The sequence below is a fragment of the Spermophilus citellus genome (assembly GCF_964194105.1).
Source record: "Spermophilus citellus genome assembly, chromosome: 19".
NCBI lineage: Eukaryota > Metazoa > Chordata > Mammalia > Rodentia > Sciuridae > Spermophilus > Spermophilus citellus.
Genome location: NC_138201.1, coordinates 4,778,867 through 4,800,184, shown reverse-complemented (window position 1 = coordinate 4,800,184; position 21,318 = coordinate 4,778,867). Strand labels below are relative to the sequence as shown.

The following is a 21,318-nucleotide window of genomic DNA, read 5'->3' as shown; positions in this document are numbered from 1 at the left end:
CCCCTCCCAAAGGACATTCATAAGAACACATCACAAATTTGTTTTAACAAATTCAGTGAAGCACATCCTATATCCTCCATAAAACATCCAATTTTAAAAAGTACACAGAGTCTGCTATTCAAATTCAGGAAAATGCAAGCTCAAGTATATAAAAATTGCTAGTCTCACCTATCAGTGTAGCTTGGTGAATTTCCAGGGAACATAACACCATTCATTCGATTTAAACTATTTGAATTGTTTTTCCTACAAGAAAAAAAAATTTTTTTTATAAGAACTCTGGGTCTAAAAGGTCTTGTAGGTTTTTAACTGCCACACACCCAGACTTCTGTGGGAACCAATATAAACACACACTGATGAATGCAGGGATCCTGCTAACAGTGAAGGAGACTTCACACAGTTGCCACCCAAGAAAGCAGAAGCAGCTGAGGTCGAACCAACGGTCCTCAGTGGGGGCCACCCTCCCCCACCACCATAGGTGTTGGTGTGGGAAGCATGGACACTTCTGGCCTCAGTGGACAGAGACCAGAGATTCTTAAACCTGCAGTTCTCAGGACACCTATGTATAACTAAAACTATCTGGTCCCAAGCTCAGTAATGCCAAGGTTGAGGAAATGTACCCTAAACCAAGTCTTTGCTTCAGGGTATGAATGGCAACAACAACAAATTCTTCTTCGCCTGAAGAGGAATGCCATCCAGTGTCTGCTTCAAACCTAGGAGTCATGCCTTACAAGGGCATCAAGGGGCTCTGGTGCCAGGACACCACATAACATCAGCAATATGAGAATCACAGAAGACCGCCCATCTCTTTACTTGTAAAACACATACGTAATATTATTGGTCACAGTCTACTCTGGGGACTAGGTGAGAGGTTCATAATTTAAAAAGTCAGTATTTTAATAATGTACTAAAACATAATAAATAACATTAAAATTAGAAAAAAAACTATACTTACTCTGAAGAAGGATAAACACAGCTAACAACCATCACATTCTGCAATAACAAAAATTGTTGATTTAATGAGAGAAAAGAAATACAATATAAAGGCTTAATAATTTGTTTCTAACTTCTCAAAATCACTCTTAGTGGGGTGTTTCCAATAATTCCAGTTTACTAATAAAAGACAATAAATGGTTAAAAATGAAAACTGATAACAAGAAACTAGTCTTGCCCTTTTCTGAAGGTACTCGAGAGCCACCTACTTAGGGCACGTGTATTGACTTTCCTCATAACGCAATACCCAATCCAGAGTCACTTTTTTTCATTGCTGTTTAAGGATGGAACCCAAGGTCAACTAACCACTGAACTACACCCCCAGTCCATATATATATATATATTTTTTAAACTTCGAGCCAGAGTGTCACTAAGTTGCTAAGAAGGCTGGCCTGGAACTTGAGATCCTTCTGCCTCAACTGCCAATTTGCTGGAATCATACACATGAGCCACCACACCCAGCCACCAATATATCCCAAGGAAAGAAACCTGAACCTCTCTTTTTTGGGCAATATGCTTAAAAGAGTAAGTGCTTCTCAGCCCTATAATTCAAATATCACAAAGGAGAAAACCAAGAAAGTGAAGTAACTCGCCCAAGGTCACACAATTATGAACTACTGCAGCCTTAATGTGAAGGCAGGGCACCCCCCACCCCAAGGTTCCACAAAACATTAGCTCAATAAGGGTCCTAAGAACTATTACAAGCCACTATACTGGTTCTGGATTACGATTTAAAATACATTGATTCTGCCCTTCTCTCTACTCAATACTTAATTTCAAAGACTTCTACCACCAAATTACAATTCTACAAGTTGTGAAACAGAGTACTCTAACATTAAAGTTATATATTAGAGTGGGACGCGGTGGTGTACATCTGTAATCCCACTGGCTTGGGGGGCTGAGGCAAGGGGATCTTGAGTTCAAAGCCACCTCAACATCTTAAAGGTCATTTGTGACAAACCAAAAGCCAACATCATAGCAAAAGGAGAAAAGCTAAATACCTAATCTCCAGCTGGAAGCAGTGGTGCACACCTATAATCCCAGCAGTTTGGGAGGCTGATTTAGGAGGATTTTGAGTTCAAAGCCAGCCTCAGCAACTTAGTGAGGTGCTAAGCAACTCAGTGAGACCCTGTCTCTAATAAAATATAAAACAGGGCTGGGGATGTGGCTCAGTGATCAAGTGACCCCTAGTTCAATCCTTGATACCTACCCGCCTCCAAAAAGTTACATATCATCTGTGGAGCTTTTCAAAACATTAATATGTTAATACATACAATGAATATCTAAGATAATAAGCTGCTCTTTCCATTCCTAAAAATCAGCACTTCAGGTCCTCCTCTGCCCCTTCCCATATATCTTTTCCCAAACACAGAATATCATTTGGAAAAAAAAAATTGAAAAAAACTCAAGATAAGACTAGAAAACTCTGAAGAAAAGGTACCTGAAAAAGATCTTACCCAATATTCTTTTCTGAAATCTATTAGGCTTCAGTTTAACACAATTCCCATAATTAAAATAAATACCTTTTCTACTCCTCTGAGAAATTTGTCTGTTCCTGTATAGTTTCTCCTTGGATCTGTTAGCAATTCACATAGTCGCTGAATAGTAAAAGGGATACTGCAAAAGAATATAAATTTTATAGATTTAGGTCATCAGTTACCAAAAAACAAGGAACAATACTTATTTTGGTAGCTAAAGCTTTGAATCACTCATGTTAAGCTACAAAGGGAAATGAAAGGATGAGTCATTTATAAGTAAACAATAAGCACACCTGTTCTATACTTCAAGGTGAGAGGTAATACAAAATCAAGTTACAATTTATTTACATACAGAAACTTTTCCTCATTCCCCTGAATACGAAGTTTGAAAAAAGTATCAATGATTTAATACTAGATAGACTAATAAAACACATCATTCCAATGAAAAAGTATTTTAAATATGATTCTGCTCAATGTTACAAGCTTATATAAACCTACATGTTTAATCGCTTAAAGTATACACAAACATACTCAGTATTTTGTTAAGAACCACAGTTAACCACTAAATGCTTTCACAATACATTTTTCACTTGATCACAGCAAATATAAAACTGACATAACATGGAGCCAGAATCATTTTATAAATATCAAGTTTGAGCTCACATTTACTTCTAGTATTCATCAGAATTACAACTGAACAGCAGAATGGTGAGGACTAGAAATGACAGATAGGGCTATAAAGTACAAACACACATCTCTGGACTTCAGTATTTGCCATACACATCTATTCATTCTCTTTGGGGGAAAAAAACCACAAAAGCTTCAAATGAATAATCAACATTCACGACGTCATTTACTTCTCCCAGGCAGTTTGACCAAGGATTCCCGTCAAGGTAACGCAGCTAGTGAGAAGTAATGGTAGGACTCAAATCTAGCTGCCCTCATGTCCAGTCCTACATCTTTTTCACCGTACCACATACATTTAAAAAATAAAAGTGTTTATTTTCTAACTGCATAAACTATACTCGGTTCTCATATTCTTAGCATCATTTTTTATGTTCTCTGTATATTTAATTTATAATAAATTTTGAAAAATAAATGTTATTCACAGGAAAACAATGTATCAGTTATCTGGTTAAGTTCAAGAATCAGTCTTTTCACTCAATTAGCATTCAAACCTGAGCCAGAGGAAAGGGTACAAAGTAAAAGATTAACTATTTTCCTGATATCAAAAATATCTAGAAGCAACTAGAAACACAGAAATGTAACACTAATAATTAGCATTAATTTATTAATATTAATAATTGGTATTATTAACATTAAATTCATTTGTCACTGGTAGAAGAAATTTCTCAGAGTTTCTGTCAATATTCTGAAATCTCTTTTGCAAATCTATTCAGTGTTAAGTACACTAAAGAATCTTTTAAAATGGAGAAGTACAAAGCACACCAACAGCCTTACTAAGAACCAATCAGTAACTTTTCACATCTTTTTTTTGTTCATTCCTATCAACACAAACTACAATTACAAATCTATAGTTAATACAAAAAGCAACAACACCAATAAAAAATTTTCAAGCATTTTTCCCAAGCTGCATATAAAAACAAACATCAGTTCCTCAATTGTCTGTCCCTTCTTGTACTCATTCGGCTAAAAGCCTAAGGACGGCCCTCGTAATAAACATTACTATCATCAATAAGAAATTTATCTGTAGACGAAAGGCACTATCAGAATTTCCAAGTATTAGAGGTATATACCTGTTCATTAGCCCCTCTTCTATATCACTGCTTTTAAAACTTTAAATACATGTAACACCACACCTAAGCTATTCTCACTATTTACAGTAATATTACAATGAAGAGGGTTTATATATTATTTGAAATATGAAGAATAGCACCAAATGGAGCTTTGGTTGGTACTTAACCAACACATAATTTAATATTATCCAATTAAAATTCTTTCCTATACCATATTCCCATTCTTTCCTGAGGCATTTTCTCTTAAATAAAAATTAGCTTTATCATTTGAGTCCTTTTAAACTTCCTGTTTAAAATTTACAGTTTGGGCTATTTCTGTTGATGAATGTGTGTAAAGCTGAGGCCAACCCTGCTGCTGGAAGTCTGCGTGTATATGCCATGGTGGCAGCAGCAGCCTGTGATCAAGTGGGCTGGTACTGCTTCACCCAGTTTCCAACAGATGGCACTGGCACACCAAGCAGTACTCTTCCTCACCCAGATTGGTTGGACACAAACTCACATTTCTTATAAATATTTCAGCCCCAGGAATATTAAAACAAAATGCACTGAAGTCTCATGTTACATACAGTTTGTACTTTTTAATGTATCCTATAAATATAAAGGCCACTACAAATCAGAAACACCACATGGCTCTACAGCAGAACATGTAAGTAATCAGACTGATGATGATAATTGCTAATCAAGTTCGTACACACTGCTATGGAATAAACTGCATGCCAGGAGAACTCGCACAAACCTGGGAACAGTTAATCCAAGGCAGGACATTAAAAGATGTAAAAATGCACATACACCATGGCCGTATGAAAGGTGCGTTTTCTCTGACTTGCAGTAGAAAGCATATGGAAATGCTAAGTCTTCTCCTAATAAAAACCACTAGTTAAAAAGACACATGAGCTCAGAAAAATAAAGAGCAAAAATTGGATTGGGTGCTGTCTGAAAACATGCATGCCACTCCTTCTCAATAAAGTATGAAGCAGAAGCCTAGAATGGGAGTGGACAGGGAAAGGACGTTCACTAGCAAAGGTGTAAAGTAACTTACTTCAAAGAAAATACTTAGGGTTATTTAAAATAAAATCTAGTCAATTTCTTTTGCAATGATATGTTGGCTTACCTGCTAATAGGAAGATGAAAAACTGGGTGTGTATGAATCTGAAAAATTTGCATGACTAGCTAACATTTCAACTTATATTCTTATTTTATATGTGTGTGTATATATACATACATACCTATATAAGTCAATAAAACATTTTTTTAAAAGTCATTAAGGATCCAAGAAGAAATGAGTTCTCAAATGGCGTTACTCAGAACTGCTATAGGAAAACCGTTGAGCAGTTCACTTTCGATGTACAAAGTATAAAGTAGGTTTAAAAACAAACAATAACCTGCCAGTCCAAGGTGAATTGTCCTCTAAGTGTTCGTGTTCTTCTGGAAAACAGGGACTACTAAGTGCTCTTATGTAATGATCATGAGGCCCAAGTATGACATGACATATGCAAGTCATTTAACAATGCCTAAAATATCTTAGAAAGTGCTCAGTAAATAAATCTTGGTGCTATCATAACCCTGATCCCATCCACATCTAATGAAGGCTGGAGGAAGGCACAAATTCTCCAAAGACCAACTGGGAAAGAATAAAGCCCAAAGCAGAACTGTTTTATAATTTCAAGAAAAGCCAACTACCATTATGAAACAAGACCATGCTTTTTATATTAGTTATATATTTTCATTTGAATTCATTGTCCCCATTTATTTAATACACAGACCCAAGCCTCATATATCTAAAAGCTTTGGAAATGCTCACTCCACAAAGCTGTTAAACATCAGAGAACCATACCTAAGCATGAAGTAGCAACTCAGTGCTGTTTTTCAAAAAGGGAAATTCTAGGGGTTGGGATGTACCTCAGGAGTAGAGAGCTTGTCTAGCAAGGGCAAAGCTCTTGGGTTTGATGCCTTAGTACTATAAAACAAAACATGTAATAAAGACCAGGAAAAGATAAATTTTAAACAATGAGGCTAAACACCCTTAAACATATCATTCCTTATTAAATTTTAACCTGATAATATAATTTGACTAAATTTATCTTAAGCTGTTTGATGTTTTTATTACTCACTATAAAAATACGTAAATTATCTGATTATATATCAAGGAATTCAACTGGAAAGAAGAAAAAGGAAAATGCACATCTCATTCAGGGTCTAAGATAAATCAGGCAAACTTTTGGTGCAACTTTACTCACACAAAAAATAAAAATAAAGGAACATAAAATATAACACAGGCGTTATCAGAGTAAAAATCTACAAACATATTCTGACTAGTCTAACATTGGAACTTAACTATTCAAGTAGAAACTAACTCAAATATCCCTGTTATCAAAAGCTTACAAAGCCGCCTATTACGGGGCTGGGGTTGTGGCTCAGTGGTAGAACACTTGCCCAGCATGTGTGAGGCACTGGGTTAGATTCTCAGCACCACATATAAATAAATAAAAGTCCATCAACAATTACTAAAATATTTTTTTTAAAAAGCTTCATAGGTTGTGTTTATTCTTAAGTCACAGAAGTCAGAAAGCTTGGAACCCTTTAATGCTATCTCTACTTGAACAATATGCTCTTTGTGTACCAAGGTACAGAACATGCACACACACACATACACACACACACACATTCATACACTAGTATTTTACAATTCAAACCAAATGTCAAGAATTCTGAGACTCACTTAAATGTCATCATGAAAGGACAAGTATAAAAGATCTAAGAAAATGAAGGCTAGGATTTTGTCAATAATTGGAAGCAATCCCAATGTTGCAAATCAACTGCATCATTCCATGCCCCAAAACTAATCTATGGTACTGTCCAAGTTTTTAATCACGTAAACCATCTCTCAAGAATGCCTGCAATATTCTAAATTATTATTTCATTTGGATTAAATATAAATAAAAGTTAATTAGTTTTCTGCTAATTCCTGCTTTTCAATTTTGAGAATTTTATTAGATGGGCTAGGGCTGTGTAATTCAGTGGTAGTGCGCTTGTCAGCAGGCACCAGAGCCTAAGTCCAGTCCCAGCCCTTCAAGAAAGTAACTACTAGAGAGAGTACCACACATCAAGAAAGGAGAAATGGATGCTAGACAATGCCAATTCTTAACCAATTACACAAGAAAGAAACGAGTCAAAGCAGTCAGAAAACAAAGGAATGAAAAGCTAAGGACCATTCTCTCAGTCCCTGAGAAATCCACAGCTGACTCCAAGACAAACATAAAAAACTCAGAAAAACTATGTTTTAAATCTGTAATTCATAAAGTATGGAAATCGAGTGTGTGTGTGTGTGTGTGTGTGTGTGAGAGAGAGAGAGAGAGAGAGAGAGACAGACAGACAGACAGACAGACACACGCTGGGGACTGAATGAAGGCAGGGCCTTGTGAAAGTGAGGCAAGCACTCTACCAACTGAGCTCTAGCCTCAGCCCTGTTCTTTTAAAAGTTCAAAGTGGCACCTCTTGGGCACAGAAACTCCCAAGACACTCATAGGTATGTGCACATACGTAAACCAATCATGGAAATGATGTTCAGCGCCAAGTCAACTCTGGCTGATCATGAACATTAGAATAACTAGAAAAGAAATCTGGAAGTCGACTGGACAAACATGCTAGGCAACTTTCCCACACTCTCCTAAACACACAGCGACACCATTTTTGTTTGCCACTCAGGTGAAACATTTTAGAAAGATCACAGCTGAAAGAGCAGTGTCAACTGAGAGCAGGATTTAATAGGTTAACTCACATTCATCATTCTCCCTTCCAAATAACTTGAAGATCGTAAAATGGTTTAACTACCAGGACTGTGAGTTACTTTCTCTACCCTTCAAAACCCCTTTCTGAACCATTAGCTACCAGCAGTTAGTTCCTAAGTTACACTCATGATGTCTGAGGGGAAGATTTTCAGGGGGCGTGGCCTTGGTCTGAGTCAATGGATGCCCTCTCTTCCTCCTCATTGCTCCAAGCAGAGGGCATAAAGAGGCAATAAAGATCTTGTAACTGACCATTCCAGTAAAAATGTTCATTTTGTTTATTTTAATTTTTGGTGTTTCTTGCCTAAAAAGCAGTAACTTCAGTTCTGGGGAGTAGCTATAATCCATCTTCTCCTATAAAATTTCAAAGTTCAAAAGTAACTGGAGGAGGGGCGACTGGGGATTGAACCCAGGGGCACTCGACCACTGACTGACCCACATCCCCAGCCCTATTTTGTATTTTATTTAGCCTCACTGAGTAGCTTAGCGCCTCACCTTTGCTGAGACTGGCTTTGATCCTCCTGCTTCCCAAGCTGCTAGGATTATACACTTGCATCACCACACCCAGTTTCAAAAGTATTTTAAGAGGACAAAACAATGACTTTAAAATTAAAAGAACTTAAGCATTTGTTTGTATAATTATTCAATGTCCTATAAAACCAAATATAAACAGAAACCCTTCCTTCCTATACCCATCTTTGAGTCAGGAGTAGGCTTGGGTACTCACTCTCCCAGGCCTCCCCTGGAAGGTGCTGCCCCCTTCCTGCAGGAACCTACCACACCAGCAAACAGGAAATTGGAAAACCAAAGAGGAAAAAATTTTTATCTTACACTGTACTAAAGTAATTTTGGATAATGGATAAGCTTTTGGGGGCCAAATACTATGAAGAATTTAATATAGTGCCTTTACAAACTAAAGGCAAAAACAAAACAATAAAACAAACTTAATAGAGTACTCAAGAGTTTCTTAGAGTACTAAGAAAAACTTCTAAAATTTTAATTTATTATATATGACAACAGGATGCATTACAATTCATATTACACATATAGCGCATAAGTCTTCATGCCTCTGGTTGTACACAAAGTAGAGTCATATCCTTTGTGTCTTCATACATGTACTTAGGGTAATGATGACCATGGCATTCCAATCTTTCCTACCCTGTGCCCCCTCCCTTCCAATCTCTCCCCTTTCCCCCCTAGAGTTCATTTAATCCTCCCATCCCCCCTCCCTGCAGCATATTATGAATTAGCATCCTTTAATCAGAAAAATCACTCAGCATTTGTTTTTGGGGATTGGCTAATTTTACTTAGCACTATATTCTTCAGCTCCATCTACTCATCTGCAAATGCCATGATTTTACTGATAAATTAAATTTTAATGGAGTATATGATCTTATCTAACAATTATAATATAAGTCACAAATACCAATAATCATATAGATATATTCAGTACATGACATTCACCAACAAAAGACATGAATAAGAATGTTCACTGTAAGCATTGCTCATTAAGGTCAAAATATAAATGCCCACCACCAACAGGGACGGGGTGAGTAAACTGTGGCCTTGTTGCTATGAGGGAAAACAATGCAGTCCCTTCAATTAAGTACACAGAAGTTGTACTGATTATAAAGAAGATAGCAAAACTCTTCCAAAAGGAAACTACAACTAGCATGTAACATGATTTCATTAGATTCTTTTCTTTGGGTATCTACTTCTACGACATTGGGGATCTATTTAAAAGTATGAACATATACCACTTCTGTAATTTCAAACTTAACCTATTACAAATACAAAGGACACCCTCAAAGTGGTTTAAAAAGAACCAAATGTTTCTTAAGTATTTTTTAAAAATTAATTTATAAGTTAAATTAAATTGAAAAGATTATAGACATGTTTTAACATAACACAAAGTAAATATAAAGTGACAGTTCCTAGCCTATTACTGATTAAGACTTAATTTCTACTTGATTAGGGTAAACTGTCATCCTGAAAAAAAGAATTTAAAAAATTTAGGTTCAAAATACTCAGCTCAAAGATGAAAAAAGTTTTAAAAGCAATTATGTTTAAGTATGCTTAGGCATTTAATGACTGTTCAAATCATTTTCTGAAGAAGATGAACTGCTTGTTTTACAACTAAGAAACTATAAATATTTAGATTACTGAATAATCTACATATGTCATCTCATCCAACTTCATTTTAAAGTATTAAAAATGATATTTGCTATTACTAATTCAGAATCACAAGTAAATGAACTTAGTATTCACGAAGCTGTGGTATAATTTAACTTGTTTCACTTTACATCTTATTCATAGTAGCCACAATTTATTCAAAAGAAAAGTCACTATAATGTCTAAATACTTTTTATTTGTATTTACAAATATCTCAAAAATATTCTTATCTTGAACACATTACAGTTCAATAATAAATCTCATGCAACGTACTAATACAGAGGATATGGCTTCTTCTAGATATGTACTTTTAAGAAAAACAGTTTTAATTCAAACTGGTAAGGAAACACATGATTACACAATTTCAACAGGACATAAGGGTGCTCAGCCTCAGCCCTGAGGCAAAGGCTAGACCATGAACCTCAAAGACAAAGCCATGACACCTGCTAGCCCCAAAGTCAATGCATAAGCGTCAGACATTTAAAGCAAGATTCCTACAACTTAAAAAATTAAGTTACATGACATTTAGTCAAAAAAATTACACTCTCTTACTTAAAATTCCATGTAATTCAAGCTATTTATGTTATCCAAAATTACAATCAAAACCATTCAAATAAAACCTACCTCGAAATCATTTAATGGTTAGCAGAAATACAATTTATTACACTTAGTATTGTCATTCCACACTGCACCTTGTTCACAGACAAAATACAGCACAATTCAAATTAACATACACTTCCTCCCCTCAATAAAGGAAAACCTGAAAATATGAAGTTCTAAAAGGAAAGAATTTAAAATGACAGAATATGAGACTCAGCATTATTTTTAAAAAGATCACCTTTATTTTAGTGCCGTGTGTCGTCAGGGTTTTTAATGTTTTACAAAAGACTAAAACTGGTTACTTGCTAGGAAAGAGAAAGGACTCAAAAATTACCAAATAAAAACTGATAAGTAGAATAATTTTATACATTGGTATTTTTCATTTTTTAAAAATGTGGCTTCTCTTAATGATACACAAGTTCTGTACTATGTATACAGACTTTTAATTCCAAATATTCTATGGTAAAGAAAAAAACATGAAACCATTTCCTGATAAATAAATATTTCCATTGTGTTATGCCTAATTAACTAATATTCATTAAAAAATTGGTTAAAAAATATTTTAAGGCTGTAAGCATTTTCAGTACCTGTAAGCTAAAAATCCCCAATCAGTTGCTAGAGACATAGAATTCTAATATATAATCAATTATAAAATTATGACATATCAAAACTAGAAGAAAAAAATTAAGTCCTGCTAAAAATGAAACCTTTAAAATAATATTAAGTGCATACCCATTAAATCCAGTGACAATTTTCAGAATTCTTTCCTTCATTTCATCAAAGGGAATATATTCGACATTAGGATTAGGAGGACCTCTTGGTTCAGGAGCTGAAGTTCTGAAATCATCCATCACTTTCTCCAGTTTGAAAATAAAATAGCCTTTAAATTGAGACCATTGAATCCTATAAGCAAAACAGGAAACAAAATATATAACACCATGTAACTTCAAAATTCTTGGAGTGCAAAGCATAAACCTAGAATACACCAACTGAATGAAATTCAAATGTAAGTATTACTGGGAATGACTTTGCTCAAAAGCATGCATCAAGCATGATCAACATGCTCACAAGCTCAAATCCTATTCTACACAATTCCCCAACTCCTCTGACCAAACAAAACCAAAATCTGTGTAAGAATATTGAAATGCACTAACTCTGGAAGAAAGCCAACAGGGTGCTAGGTTTTTTGAGTATTTGAACAGTTTGATTTTGACTCTCCCAAAACAAAAGCAAGCAGGGAGGTACAACTACTCCACTTAAGACAGGTCAGAAAGTAATTTATACCATAATCTCACAGCATCCAACAATAATACTCCCATGGACTATTAAGGTTTCTAGTCTTTCAACTGTTAAATAACAAGTTTTATTTTTTCATTTCTTTGTAGTGAATATTTTCAGGCTCATTTGTCATGATATATGTTTACATCATTGATATCCACTCACTCAGTGTGACTTAGTAAAAATACATTATTACCTATATTGATTTTTTATTGTTAATATACAGAATTAACATAAGCACTTTTTAATTCTTTTCCCCCTCAAACTTCAATACTAAGAGGGAGTTTTATGGTGACTCCTGTATGAATACCTAAATCCCAGGGGATGCCAAGTCAGGGGTGTCCCTATTTCCCCAAGCAGACAGCACCATCAGCAGATCCATTTCTTACACTGATTACACAGAAGTAACGGTTACGCTGCTAACCTATGACACTTCTGTCCCATCCAGCATCCCGACAAACACTAGGACAGCAGTTTCCAAAATGTGGTCCAAGAAATCAACGTCTCAGCTGTTAAGAAAAAGACTTGCTTTCCCACTATGTCTTTTTCCCCAGTTCTTTTTACTGTTCCAACTGGTTACCCATGACAGCAGAATGCACTGTAAATCACTGTACACGAACGGAGCACAGCTTCTCATTTCTCTGACTGAACACGATGTACAGTTACACAGTGATGTACAGGCATACATGTACCTAGGATAATGATGTCCCTCTCATTCCACCATCTTTCCTAGTCCCATTTCCCCTCCCCTCCCCTTTGCCCAACCCAAAGTTCCCCCATTCTTCCCATCCACCCCCACCGTTACACATCAGCATCCACATATCAGAGAGAACACTGGCCTTTGGTTTTTAGGGATTGGCTTATTTCACTTAGCATAATATCCTTAACCCCATCCATCTCCCTGAAAATGTCATATTTTTATTCTTTTAATGCTGAGTAATATTCCATTGTGTATATATACTACAGTTTCTCTACCCATTCATCTATTGATGGGCAATCTAGGTTTAGCTATTGTAAATTGGGCTGCTATAAACACTGATGTGGTTGTGACCTTTGGGTATAGACGGAGGAGTAGGCTGACATCTGTGCTGATGGTGCCAAGAAAGGGTGGGGGTAAAGGTGATGGCAATTTAGCATCAACCAAGACAGGGAACAAGACTAAACTAGTGGTAGTACTCATTGTACTCTTTACCACAAATTCATTGTGTTAATTATTATTATTATTATTTTGTGTGTGTGGTGCTAGGGATTGAACCCAGGGCCTTCTGCATGCAAGGCAAGCACTCTATCAACTGAGCCGAATCCCCACTCCTCATAGTGTTAATTAAGGGGGGGAAAAAGGGGTTTCACTTAAAAATGTAACAAAGAAAAACTAATTTCATTGAATACACATCTTTTTAGTATTCTATGAATCAAAATCATAAATGCACATACAGTGCATATGTGCACACTACCTACCAAAGTTGCATGGAGGTCTTGGGAAACAACCTTGTACAAGAGGACCATCTAAGCTACCTGCTCTTTTTCACAGAAGGCCATTTCTACATGGAAGAACTACCACGAAGCCAGTGCTTCTTCAAATCAGGATGTGTGTATGGGTTTCTCAAAAAGCACCGACTGAAGTGAGCTTGCCATTTCAAGAGAAACTGACAAGATTCATTGTGAACAATAAAACTTAAATTTCTAAGCCAGAAACTGTCTGGGAAATTAAAAGTCTGGGAAATTTTTATTCTTCACCATGAGCTCGGAAAGTTCCTGATATATTCCCCAAATCTTCTAAAAGCAATCAGTGTTGAAGTAAAAGTAACACCAAAAGCATGAGAACAATGGACCAGTTTCTGTTTGGGTGGATGAAAACATTCTGGAAATGGCTGGTATGGATGGCAAAACAACACTGTGGTTATAACAATAAAATGTATGGTATGTATGTTTTACAATAAAAGTCTTGAAACAGGCAAAATATTGATTAGGCATTTCTCTAAAGTAGTTATGTATGAAGCATATGAAAAGATATTCAGCATTGTTATCTATTAGGATGCAATGCAAATCATAACACTGTACAATGAGATACCAATTACAACCCCCAGAGGGGCTATAACAAGAGATGAACACTATGTTTTCGTGACAACGTGAAGAAACTGGAATGTCATACATTGTTGTTAGGGATGTGGCACTGCTTTGGAACATACCTGGGCAGTTCCTCAAAAGATTAATGGGTGAGTTGACATGGGATCTAACAAGCTCACTCTAGTAAGTGAACAAATTATATGGTTATGTAAATGTTACCACAATTATAAAAGAGCCTGGTGAAGAAGATCATTAGAAGCTACCTGTATAAAAACTTTTTTCCTCCTTTCTCTAATTTGTTTTCAAATGGGGAATGAAGTTTAAAAAGGGAAGGGAAATTTGAGGTTAAACAAGGAGAAATGGCCAAGTACAGTGGTGCAGGCCTATAACCCCAGCTACTCAGAAGCTCAGGCAGGAGCATACCAAGTTCAAGGGCAGCTTGGGCAACTTAGCAAGACTGCTTCAAAATAAAATTTAAAAGATGGGTCTGGGGGAGATGTAGCTTAGCAAAATAGTGCTTGCCTAACACATGTGAGGCCTTGGGTTCCATCTCCACTACTACCACCAAAAATAAACACACACACACACACACACACACACACACACACACACACATCCAAATGCTTTCTAAAATTTATCTAAAAATTGTATAAGATTTCCCATATTAATTTAACTAATACCAAAGCATACCAAGAAATGTAAAACTGAAATAAGCCTTATACTTTACATTTCAAGTTAAAATTTTTTCTCTTTCTTTGAAGATTTTTTTTTGGGGGGGGGCAGGTGGACAACAGGGATTGGACTCAAGGGTACTTAAACACCTAGCCCATTTTATTGAGACAGAGCCTCACTAAATTGCAAGATCCTTGCCTCAGCCTTCCAAGGTACTGGTATTATAAGTGTGTGCGAACAAGGCTCAGCTTTTCTTTATAGTTTAACACACGAAATCCCAAGTTGTCAAATTATGTGAATATTTCAATGAAATCAACACCAGTATATAAAAACAGGCTGGAGACCATAATCTAGACTTTACACATTTTATTTATATTATTATATCATAATTATATACAATATTTGTTTTTATAAGTGCTTCACACCTGGGACCACGGGACAAAATAGGTTAATAACTACCCACTAATTTATAATTATAAAATTTATAATCACAAAATTTATAATTTTATGAATTCAGATTACCTTATACACAAGGATTCCTTTCCTCCCCTATTCATTTGGTTTAATAATCATGGTATCCAAGAAAGCACACATTAATACGACAGCCAGATAAGAAGGAAAATTATGAGGGGCTTCAAAGATTATGATACTAAGTCATGAGACAGGAATTAAGTCCCATAAACTGACAAATTATGTACACATTGTATTTAAACTTTTACATGTATTAAAGTTAGATCGAAAGACACAATTAATGTGATACTATGCTATATGCCAATTTTTAAAAGCCTCTAGAACTCGAGGACCCATTTTTTTTGGTTGGAGTACAACTATCTGATGAAAAAACAGAAAATGCTTCCCTAAAAAGTATATAGAATTTAGGAAAACAGGTCACGAGGCAATCAACTAAAAATTTGCTAATAAAAATGATTTTCTTAATAATGTACTCAGTAGAGGAAAAGAGAAAACAAATCTTAGTTTTCAATATGAAAATGAAATTATTCTAAACAGATACTTATGAGATAAATTTTCAACTTCAAATCAATTTCTCTATATAAAATATTCTTCCTAAACAAAACACATTCACAACTTAAATCTACTTTGCTGAAATACCTCAAGAATTTACTGAAACTCATTACCCATTAATTTTTCAAGAAATCCCTCCCTTTGCCTCCTTTTTTTCTGTTTCCCTCAATTTTCTCCTTTTTTGTTTTTTCTCTTCTATGAAAGCAAAACTCCTAACACTAATAAATATATCTTCCGGCTGAACACCATACCGAGCTCTTCTTTTCTTCTTCACAAGAACTCATAAGACTATATTAAACATGTTTCCCTAACAATTCTCTAAAGATTAAGATATTTTTCAAAGGCTCCAGGACAGACGGATCTATCTTTTCTTCCCCCAGCTGATTCTACACTGTAGTGGCCAGTGGCCACAACATTAACTTACTGTCTCTAGACTGTTTCAATCTATTAAGATTATTTTCTGGGCTGGGAATGTAGTGCAGTGGCATAGCACCTACCTAACCTGAAGAAGCACCTGGGTTCAAGCCCTACCACCACCTCAAAATTAAACAGCCAAGACAAGTAAGTAAATCTCTGCAATCAGCCCAACTGCATTCCACACAGAACTGAAGGGAGGCTAAAGTGAGAGCAAGCAGGAGACCAGGAAAAGTCCTACTACCAGCTAATACTCCAAAGTATAGTGAATACTGCACCATCTGTAAACAAGGAAGGGGAATAGGAAAATGAGTGAAAAAAGAGAAATCTGCAGGAGCTGATCACTCATGAAAGGGGACAAGACTTTGAGCTCAAAAAAACATTTACAAGGAGGGATCCAAACGAGAAGTTTCCTCCTATATTATCATATTGTATCACATAATATTTTATTCGCTGAACTTAAAGGGGACTAGGTTCTACCCCCATGATATCAAAATCCTTCAATGTAAGGCCAGGCACAATGGCACACACCTGTTATGAGGATCGCAAGATCAAAGCCAGCCTCCGGAACTCAGTGAGACCCTGTCTCTAAAATACAAAACAGGTCTGGGGATGTGGCTCAGTGGTCAAGTGCCCCCCCCCCAAGTTCAATCCCTAGTACTACTCCCCACCCCCCAAAAATCCTCCAATGCTCATGGCTCTTATATATTTGCATGTAACCTACAAACATCTCCTATATAGTTTCAATCACCTCTAGATTACGTATACTAACTGATACAATGCAAAGGATATGTAAATCACTGTTATACTGCACTCTTTTAGAAAATAATGACAAGACAGTATCTGATGCTTATGGTTCTGTATTTAACAATATACCTTGAATTTATTCATCATTACCTAAGCTAGTTCCTTCTTTTTCTGGCTGAATAGTATTCCATGGCAGAGTAATGAAGTGAGAGGGTTTTAACAGTATGTTCTAAATCAGAAAGTAGAGAAGAATAGATTGTTCTTTGGAAAAGACAGTGATTAAACTGTAGGTGGTTAACAGAAAAAAAATAATAATAATGACAAGAGAAAATATCCAAAGGCTTCACACCTGTGGATTCAACAAACTACAAATCAAAAGAATTCAGGGGAAAAACTGCAGCATGCACATGCACACATCTGGATTCACCTGTTATCACACAAGAACCTACCCAAGGCTTCCATCTATCTACACACCAGGTTCTCCATTTGTTCCCCTGTTCAAGAGCTGTCACTTAAGCTGTCCTCCACCTTCTCCTGTAAACATCTACATCGACTTTCTACAGATCATTCCCATCGAATAATATTGCTATTTTTCCCATCTTGAAATTTTTCTTTACTCCTTCTTCCCTCCTAGTTTTCATAAAAATAAAATTTCCTCTGTAATAAAATGTCTGTAAAGAGCTCCCCCTCCCAGTACCTCTCAAATCCACTCCAACCAAGCTTTCAGCCCCATCACTAACCCTAATCTGTTCGATTCAGGTCACCAACGACCTCTATATTGCTCTACAATTGATGGTCAGTTCTTGTACGGCAAGTGACTCTAGTTAATTATATACAGTCGAAGGACTGCTGCTCATTACTCTCCTGGGTTTTCTTTAATCTCCTGCATCTTTTCTGCTTGCTTTTCTTTTTGGTTTCCCCAAATGTTTAATGCTGCAGCATTTAGAAGCTCTATCTATCTATACTTGGTGATCTCAGTGAGTATGGAGATTTTTAATACTATCCATATCCCCAGACTCATATCTTCAACCACCCACTCCATATCTCCACTTGGCCAACTAATATTCAACGTGTCCAAAACAACTCCTGACTGTTCCCACAAATTGCTCCTCTCACAGGTATCCCCCTCTCAGGTGTGATGAAATGCCACTCTTCTGGTTGCTTAGGCAAACTCCTGAGTCACTACTCCTTTCTTTCTCTCACATACCACACTCTGTCAGGAAATCCTATCGGGTGTGCCTTCAAAATATATGAAGAATGTGACTAATTCTTACTACCTCCTGCTACCACTTAATGCAAACATCTCTCATCCCTTAATCTGAATTCAAATAACACCTGCATAGCTTTGGGTGCAGTTTAGTGGTAGAGCACATGCTTAGCATGCACAAGGCCCTGGGTCTAATACCCAATATCAAAAAAAAAGAAAATCAGAAGAAAAAATAAAATGACCCATGTCTGGCTCTTTACCTAAAACATTTTCAGTACCATCACAGAACAATTATTTCAAAACTTCATTTTGGTAAGGTTGTTGCTCAAAAATTCGCAATAGCTCTGAATTTCACTCAGAGCAAAGGTCAAAGTCCTTACAATGGTCCAGTGTTCTCTACACAATCTGTCACCCTTTATCGCCTCCTCTGTCAGTCTACTCCAGCCACAGTGGCCCTCTTCTTAGGCTGTGAAAAGGCTGAGCACACTCTTACTTGTGCTGGAAGATTCCTCTATCTTAGTATGTTTTTTTATATACACATGGCCAATTCCCGTATTTCCTGAATCTTATTCATTCAAATGGAACCTTCTCAATAAGGCTTGCCCTGACCACCTTGTTTAAAACTGCAACTACCTCTCTATGCTCGACTCTCATTCTCCTTACCCGTTTTCTTGTTTTTACACCATCTGAACAACCTACTAATATAATAGGTAATGTATTTATTATATTTTCTATTGCCTGCACATTTGTTCACCAATATATGTATAACAAGTTCCACGAAAAAAGTCTGGCAAAAAATAAGTGCCCAATAATTACTTAGTGCTCAATTAATTATGGGTAAATGATTATACAAAAGCCTACTTTGTGTGAATAGTGTTCACAACCCACATATAACAAGGGGGGGAAATCACATAGGAAAAAAATGACACTTTGCAAGCAGAGTTGGAAAGTATTATAAGTAAAACTATTTTAATTAATAACCCGGGGTATACACTTGTTCTTTAGTTGCAATGCATAATATAATAGCAAACACTTATCACAAATGTCTGGCAATTTTCTAACCACTTTAACCATATTAATTCAATTCTCACCCATCTATGAGTTAGCTGGTAGCACTAATCCCATCTTGGAAACTCTGTCTTAAATAACCGGCCCATAACTGCACAACTTGTGAGTGGCAGAACCAGGATTTCAATCAACATCAAGGCACTTTGGTATCAGAATCTGCCTTCTTACTACATGACATCTTTTTTCTTTCTTTCTTTCTTTTTTTTTTTTGGTGGTCCTGGGGTTTGAACTCAGGGCTTTGTGCATGCAAGGCAAGCACTCAACCAACTGAGCTATATCCCCAGCCCAATATATGACATCTTAAAAGCATAAGCCAAACAAAGGTCAATGCAAAATATGCATCTGCAAGCTGTCAGTGATGTGAAAACATATGAAGAAGTCTAGATGCCTTCATGGAGCTCACAATCTAAACAAAAATAACACCACAGCAAAATATGTGTATAACAGAAGTAATTACTAACTTCTATGATGCATTAAATCACATCTAACTCAGAATAAAGGAAAGTCTTTTAAAACAGATGGTCTTTAGCATATACCTTAAAAGATGAGCACAAAAGCCAGGTGTGGTGATGCAAACTTGTGATCTCAGCAGCTCAGAGGCTGAGGCAGGAGGATCACAGGTTCAAAGCCAACCACAGCAACTCAGCAAGACCCTATCTCAAAATAAAAAATTTTAAAAGGGGATAGGGATATGACTCAGTGGTTGAGCGCCCTGGGTTCAATACCTAGTAGAGAGAGAGAGAGAGAGAGAAAGAAAGAAAGAGAAAAGATGATGATAAACACAAAGGTCTTTGATTCCAAAAAGAGGAAAACAGTCCTTGCAGAAGTCATTATGAGGAGGAACAGAATTGTGTTTAGGTGAGCAGAAAAACACAGGGAGCAAGGGGGAGAAGAGCAACTTTAGTAGAGACATAACTCTACCCCTTAAATTTCACAAGGATCTTGAACTATATAACCTATGTAAAGGAAGCGGGTGCAGAAAAAGTTTAATCATGGGAATAACATAATATTTACATTGCTGCAAGGCCACTGTTAACAGCATAGATTCAGACTAGAAAGGGCAAGTAAAACTGCAAGGCTGGAATCCATTTACAAAACTTTCACAAAATCCCAGGGCACCAGAGCAGTGAACAGATAATATCTACAGGACCACATCCATTGCTGTCTGAATTTGCACACCCATTACCACTCACAATGCCCTACTGCAAGTTCTCATTTCTTCTAACTTTAAATAACCTAACAGCCTCCTGAGATTTCCCCAACTCCCCTCAATTATACTTCCTCAAGGGCAAAGCTCTGGTTTCTCTCTTCAGATAAAATCCTTTGATAACTCCCAAGGTCTTCCTAAATCCAGAATTCTATTTATTAGCAAGGTACTTTCTGATCTCCCCTAAATCTACCTCTACAGCCCTGCACTTTTTCCTGACTACTCCTTTGCTCCATGTTTCCTCTGCCCAGACTGGGCTAAAATGCCTCCCAGGATCATGAAGCTACCAACCTTCCTTGCCAGAAATCTACTTCTCACTTTATTGCTCCCAAAACAGTTTACAACTTCCTTACAGCAACTATTATATTCTGCTCCAGACCAGAATCACTGTTTTGTTTTTTGTTTTTCCCCCTTATAAGATCAAACTCCATGAGGTTAAATATTATGCAGGCAAAGTGAACTTTGCGGGGAGGGTACTGCCTCTGTAACAAAAACACTGATCCATACTAATGAGCTGGTTTCCTGCTCCATTATTCCCACTTTCCTAAAAAGAACCTACGACACAGGAATGGGCCTAGGAGCCTGCTATTGCTCTATCCATCTCACCTGCCCCCTGGAAAAACTGGGATGATCCCAGGATAAGCCAATCAGGCACTCAACATCAGAAATGTGAAATATGGAGAGAAGCTGGGACTGAAACGCAATGAAGCACACTGGGCCTTGGCAGCAACCTGAAGAACAAGTCTGACCACTACAGCTAGGCCTCCTCCTTCTCCTGTCCTGGCCAGGTGGGAAAGCTCAAGCCTGGAAAGCACTACTTTGATAGCTTTCCAATAAATACCACTTCTTTTAT

General features: G+C 36.7%; 1 protein-coding gene across 2 annotated transcripts in view; it reads right to left on the bottom strand.

Moving 5' to 3' along the window:
• PPP4R2 (protein phosphatase 4 regulatory subunit 2) overlaps nucleotides 1-21,318 on the bottom strand; it is a 42,889-nt gene that overhangs the window by 4,180 nt on the left and 17,391 nt on the right. The window contains exons 3-6 of one of the 2 annotated variants that reach the window (XM_081276252.1): nucleotides 11,515-11,685; nucleotides 2,514-2,607; nucleotides 953-990; nucleotides 169-243 (exon numbers count right to left, since the gene is read on the bottom strand). In XM_081276252.1, coding sequence (XP_081132378.1) covers nucleotides 169-243; nucleotides 953-990; nucleotides 2,514-2,607; nucleotides 11,515-11,685 — 378 coding nt within the window. The remainder of the gene's footprint in view (nucleotides 1-168; nucleotides 244-952; nucleotides 991-2,513; nucleotides 2,608-11,514; nucleotides 11,686-21,318) is intronic. The other variant, XM_081276253.1, reaches the window with a different exon arrangement.